Source organism: Aotus nancymaae, unplaced genomic scaffold, assembly GCF_030222135.1.
Source record: "Aotus nancymaae isolate 86718 unplaced genomic scaffold, 86718_ANA_hifiasm-v0.15.2.pri h1tg000067l, whole genome shotgun sequence".
NCBI classification, from domain to species: Eukaryota; Metazoa; Chordata; class Mammalia; order Primates; family Aotidae; genus Aotus; species Aotus nancymaae.
This window is the reverse complement of record NW_026988482.1, coordinates 33,058,754-33,064,753: the sequence shown is the minus strand read 5'-3', so window position 1 is coordinate 33,064,753 and position 6,000 is coordinate 33,058,754. Positions and strand designations below refer to the sequence as shown.

At 51.5% G+C, this 6,000-nt stretch overlaps 1 protein-coding gene across 9 annotated transcripts in view; it reads left to right on the top strand.

Moving 5' to 3' along the window:
- The first annotated feature begins 1,659 nt into the window (after positions 1 to 1,659).
- Positions 1,660 to 6,000, top strand: part of ACOX2 (acyl-CoA oxidase 2) — a 32,418-nt gene continuing 28,077 nt past the window's right edge. Inside the window, exons 1-5 of one of the 9 annotated variants that reach the window (XM_012462814.2) lie at positions 1,660 to 1,813; positions 3,700 to 3,949; positions 4,373 to 4,535; positions 4,749 to 4,900; positions 5,342 to 5,449. In XM_012462814.2, coding sequence (XP_012318237.1) covers positions 3,790 to 3,949; positions 4,373 to 4,535; positions 4,749 to 4,900; positions 5,342 to 5,449 — 583 coding nt within the window. In that variant the 5' untranslated portion in view covers positions 1,660 to 1,813; positions 3,700 to 3,789. The other 8 variants (XM_021672384.2, XM_012462816.3, XM_021672383.2 and 5 more) reach the window with 8 other exon arrangements.

The following is a 6,000-nucleotide window of genomic DNA, read 5'->3' as shown; positions in this document are numbered from 1 at the left end:
CTGGTCTCACACTCCTGGCCTCAACTATCCTCCCATCTCAGCCTCCCAAAGCACTGGGACTACAGGCGTGAGCCACTGTGCCTGGCTCAGTACAACAGTATCTAAGTTCTGTGAGTCTTCCTAGAAAATCACAGGACCTGAGGTTAAACTTGGAGAACTTCTGACACACTCAAATAAGCTCTGAAGATTAGCTAACAATATTGCAGCAGTGTTAATGTCTTGGTTTCATAATCGTACCTTAGAAGAAGCTGAGTGAAGGATATGCAAGAACTTTGTGTAACTTTTCTGAAAGTCTAAAGCTATTTCAAAATAAAAAGTTAAAAACAAAGAACAAGGAGGTATGTGTGACCGTTGTTAGTGCTGGGTATTAGGCATGTGTGGATTCAGTATATTTTTCTCTCCACTTTTGTGCAAGTTTGAAATATTTTGTAATTTTAAAAGCCTTTTAAGCTAGAGAATTCAAGAGTGAACGTGCAACAACTCAAAATGATCACATCCAAAACACACAGAACAGGGTCAGCCTCAAAGTGGATGAAAAAACAATTTAAACATAGAGAGATTATTAAAAAGCCTTGCTCCACGGGCCACTGAGCAAGGCTTTCTTCACTGGGCACCTCCTGTGATCCAGGCCTTTCTCTATGGCAGAGAGAAACTAAATCATTGCCATGGTCGGTGATAGCGTAACTCCTTGGCAGAGGCGAATCCAGTTGGAAGTGAGAACTTTCACCTCCAAACAGTGAGGCCAAGGCCACCTTCCCTGAAACCACTGCCCATGGCAATGAGAACTGCCAGGAAGCTGAGCCCCACAGCTCCAGGAGGATCTATTAGGTGATAAGTCTCAAAGCTTGGCCACAGATCCTGCCTCCTCCTGCAGACACAAGCTAGACACTACCTTGGGGATATGATGGGGTGCTGTGAGGTTCCTTATTGAGCAAATACCTCACATTATAGGGGAGGCCAAGGCCTAGAAAGGGAGGACACCTGCTCACAGTCAACACAGCTCAGAAGTCCTGCCAGAACAGGAGCCTTGATCTCCCACTGGCCTCCTGATTTCTTTCCCAATCTTACACAAATGCGTTACGTAATCTATTTACAGTGCAAACCAGAACAAAGTGACATCCCCTCCCTGAGCTTGTTTCCTTACCTGCAAAATGGGGAGCTGCATCTGACTTTCCAAGGTGGTTATGCAGGGAGGGAACCTCTAAGCCTCTCATCCCTCTCACTAAGACCGGCTCCCATCTGGATCCCACACACTACAGATGGATGCTCCACAAATATTTGTCTACGGAATGTCAGGGGATGCTAAGCATAAGACAAGCTACATGTTAGAGCAGAAACATGGGAGAGAGGAAAATCATACACCTTACAGAGCAACCCTTTCATGTAAGGACCTTCTGAAGGGAGCCTATTAAGCTCGTGTGATATTAACAGCTTGAGTCCCTAAAGGGCACACAATGAAAGATCAGCAAAGACCGGGATATCACTTTGGAAACACTGCTGGGGTATACACAGTTTTTGGTACAAGTAGTAACACAGGAATCCCTGGCTTTGAGAGGGAAGAGCTCCACACGCAGCAGTCCTCCGGAGCAGCCCCAGCCCCTGGCGCGGAGGTCACACCCATGCAGGAAGAGAGGGAGGAAAGAGTCGAGCTCAGCAAGCCCAGACAGGCGGAGCGCGGGCCAAACAGGGCTCTCAGCTTCTGCGTTCCAGCCCCTCTGTGGGAGGAGAGAAGGGCAGGACCGCAAGCCTGCCAGAGGCTGCGGCCTGCAGTCAGGAGGAAAGGCCAACCCGACACAGGACAGAGGGGAGCCAGGTGAGCCAGGCTGCGGGGCGGGGACGGACCGGGAGAGCCCCGAGGACGCAGCGCCCTCGCGATGACCTTGTCCGCAGCTCCGAGGGACCCTGGGCAAGTCTTCCTTTACTGGGCACCTCCTGCAAACCAGGCCCTGCACTAAGTGTCAGGGTTACAGCGTGACAGTGACAAAGATCACGGCCCTCTTGCAGTTTCCGTGTTAGTAGCGGGAAGACGGAAGTAAACAAGAACATGTGAAATAAGTAGATGACCTCGAATGTCAGAAGGGGGTAACTGAAAAGAGAAAAAGGAGAGCGGAGTGAGGACAGGGAACGCTGCGGGTGGGGGCTTGGGGTTTTAAAGAGGGTGGCCTCTTTCAGGTTAAATGAGGCTCAATGCAAAGAGCCATAGAGATTTGAAGAAACGGGGCTCTGGGCAGGGGGAGCAGCCCCAGCAAAAGCTGGCAGTGGCAGGGAGGCCTGGGGCATTCAGAACAGCAAGGAGGCAGGGGCAGCGGAGCAAGGAGAGGTAAGGCGGGAAGAGAAGAGCCGCACTGGACTCCCGGGGGCAGAGGATGGGGGCTCCTTGCCAGCACCCCCACAGCCTGCTAGGGGTATTGGTTTGAAAGCCTGCGTATGAATCTCACTTGCTACATGTGGCTGCATGATCTTATAAAGTCTCCTCCCTTTCCAAGGCCCACGTCCTCTCCATAAAATGGTAATAACAGTAGTGCATCTGTCAGGTTGAGGTGAGGAAGGAAGGGGATGAAAAGCATGGCAGCCTGCGGGAAAGATGCACAGAACGCCTGCTGCAAGCTAGGAAGCGCAGAGCTGGCCTCCTAGGCCTTGTAGGAGCAACATGTAAGTAAATAAGAACTTGTTCCTAACGCTAAGAACACCCAGGGGCCATGGAGCTGGACCTTGCCGAGAGGGAGCAGCAGGGGCAAAGGGTAGGAAGAGAGTAGAGGCCCGCGATGAGGGCGGTGAGTTGCCACAGGAGAGAGGCGAGCGGAGTGGGAGGCGGGTAGACACAGCAAGGACTCCATTCCACAAACGGCGGCCCCGAGGAGCAGACTCCAAGCCGGAGAGGAAAACAATGTGATTTGCAAGACTTCACCTGGCAGCTGGGAGAACAGACAAGAGGGACACTGAGGCCAAGTAAGAGATGACAGTGGCCTGGGTGCTAGCCAAGGAGACAGCAAGAGCAGATAGACTCAAGAGACCTGCGAGGTAGGAGGGACTGCACCTCGCGGTTGCCTCACTGTGGAGGAATGGGGGCTTCTCAGAGGCCAAGCTTTTGTTGTGAAGGAGGCAGGGCCTGCCCTGGCTATGAAAGACACAGGGGTTTTAGGGGAACATTCACAAGCAGGGAGCAGGCTTCCACCCTCAGTTCCACAAAACACCTGCAGGGCTCATAGAAACGGGGCTGAATTATCCTAGAACTTACAAGCAGCTGAACGATACCAAGGTGCTCCCAGTCATTCTCCGCAGTGGAGCTGCAGTGTGGACAAAGCGTGTGCTTTGTGGTGAGACCCCATCCAAATCCTGGCCGTCTCCAGCTGCGTGGCTAGGGGCCACTCAGCCTCTCCAGGATTGTTTTCTTCAGGTGTAACCTTCACTGACTCTTTGTGAAGACTGCCCAAGGCAATGCAGGTAACACAAATTGCAGTGGATAGAGCCCAGTCTTTGGGGTCAGGCCCTGTCCAATCTTGGCTAACAAGTGTTGAACAAACAGGTACCAAGCAATGACTGCATACCATGCCTACCCTGCACACAGTGCCTGTTCCACAGCCAGCGTCCACAGGGCGAGTGTGGAAGCGGAGTGGCATTCAAGTACTTAGGGATGTCTTTCTTCTACCAACCAGCCCTGGCTGACACCCAGCCCTAGGCAGTTCCTCTCACACACAGGTTTTTTGCACTGCCCAAGCTCAGAGCAGACCCTCGAAGCAGCCGGGTCGGAAGTGTCTCTCCTCAGTCACCAGACAGATCCAGGATAGGATGGGCAGCCCAGTGCACCGAGTATCATTGGGGGATACCTGGAGCAGACAAATGCACCCTGACATAGAGAGCGAGAGGCATATACAGTCCTTTGATGTGGAACGGCTCACCAACATCCTTGATGGAGGTGCCCAGAACACTGCGCTCCGGAGGAAAGTTGGTAAGGGGAAGCTGGGGAATGGGACATCTGCTTTATGCCCCAGGCTTCTCTGGTAAGAGTCCTTCATTAGCAGTCCTGCCTCCAAATAACAAATTTTGCCCTTGAAATTCCACTGTTAGAGATTCATTCCTTTGAACTGTAAAGACAATCTTTACATGCCAACATTGCCTGAGCCCACCTGAGGGATAGAAGAGTCCTGGGCGGCAGAAAACCTGGATTCTGGTCCTAAAATTCTGCCACTGCATAGCTTTGTAACCTTGGACAATTCACTTTCCCACCACTGGTCCTCAGTTTTGTCATCTGTAAAATAACAATAACGTCTGATTTACTTTCCAGATCCATGAGGCAAGTGGGTGAGAAGATTTGAAGGTGCCAGAAACCTCACCCCAGGTCCCTAAGCCCTCTGTTCTCTGTCCTCTGTAGAGAGCATCATCCACAGTTATCCAGAGTTTAGCCGTAAGGACGATTATTTCATGACCCAGAATGAGCGTTATAAGGCTGCCATGCGGAGGGCATTCCACATCCGATTGATAGCACAGCGCCTGGGTTGGTTGGCAGATGGTCGTGAATTAGGCTATGCTTACAGGTACTCACTCCTGGGGCAGCTCCACTAGAGAGGGATATACCTGGGATCACCTGGAAATCCCCCAGCCCCATGAGCCATTTTTCCCAACAAAGGAAAGACTTACTAAGAAACCAGGATGGAGGTGTCCCTTATCTCCTTTACTCTGCTCAGGCAGTGTGTACCTGGGCCCCTGTCTCCAATAGGCTACTCAACTACAGCATCTCTCCCCAACAGAGCCCTTTCTGGAGACGTGGCCTTAAATATACACAGAGTCTTCCTGAAAGCCCTCAGGAGTCTGGGCACAGAGGAGCAGATTGCCAAATGGGAGCCACTCTGCAAAAACATTCAGATCATCGGAACATATGCTCAGACCGAGTTGGGACATGGTGAGCCAGGGCTGCTGCATGTGGTGTGTAGGTTGTGCACTGCAAAACTCCAGAGGGCCCATTCACATCTCAGTAGCCATAGGTTCGTATGCTCTGAGGGACATATGTTTCCTATGAAAACATTCCAGCAGATGGCAGTCAAGGGGCTTGAGGAAGGGGTGCCGCCTTCTAATTTGCACATATTGTATGAGCTGTCTGTGGGGCAAGTCATTCCTTCCGGAAACATCAGCAACCATCCCTTGTCATAGACTGGCTAGAGGGGACTCTGTGTCTGTCACACAACCCGCAGATGAAAGGGGAGAACTGTCTGTAAGTACAGCTGGGAGCTGAGCCCCACTCCATACTTTGCTGATGCCTAAGAGCTCAGGCCCACCTACAAGCAGCTTCCCAGGTAAGAACCTCACCTCGGGCCAATGTCTAACACCCCTCCTTGATCCTAAGGGACATACCTTCGGGGCCTGGAGACTGAAGCCACCTATGACGCAGCCACCCAGGAGTTTGTGATACACAGCCCCACACTGACTGCCACCAAATGGTGGCCTGGAGATTGTGAGTATCCATCCACCCTCCCTTCCTTATCTCTCCCCAAGTAGAGCAATGTTGAGGGTAGAATAGCACTGGCTTTGAGGTCCAACAACCCTCAGATTGATTTTCTGTTCTAAGCTGCTGACCTTGGGCAAGTCAGTTCACCTCCCTGAGCCTCATGTTCTTACTCTGTAAAATTGGTGGGATATTAATCATTTCATTAGTGAGTGGCTGGAAAGTCCCAAAAGAACTTTGAAGTAGAGGAGGCAATCGACAAATGAGAGACAAGGCCTCACACTCACACATACACACACACACACACACACACAGACATCCAGGAAGGCTCACGCCCACCACCACCACCAGTCAGGCCACCAACGCCGTACCTCCCATCGTGGCCACCAGGTGGCGGCCACATCAAGCGTCCCTGAGGCTCGGTGATTTACCAAGCCCCAAGAAGGGGTTCTCTCCTTCTTCAAACTTGAGAATTTACTTCTGAAGACACATCTGTGGCACCTGGGAACCCATACCTTGTGTGGAAAAAAGTAAAACAAATAGGAGGAGTCCAACTAAAA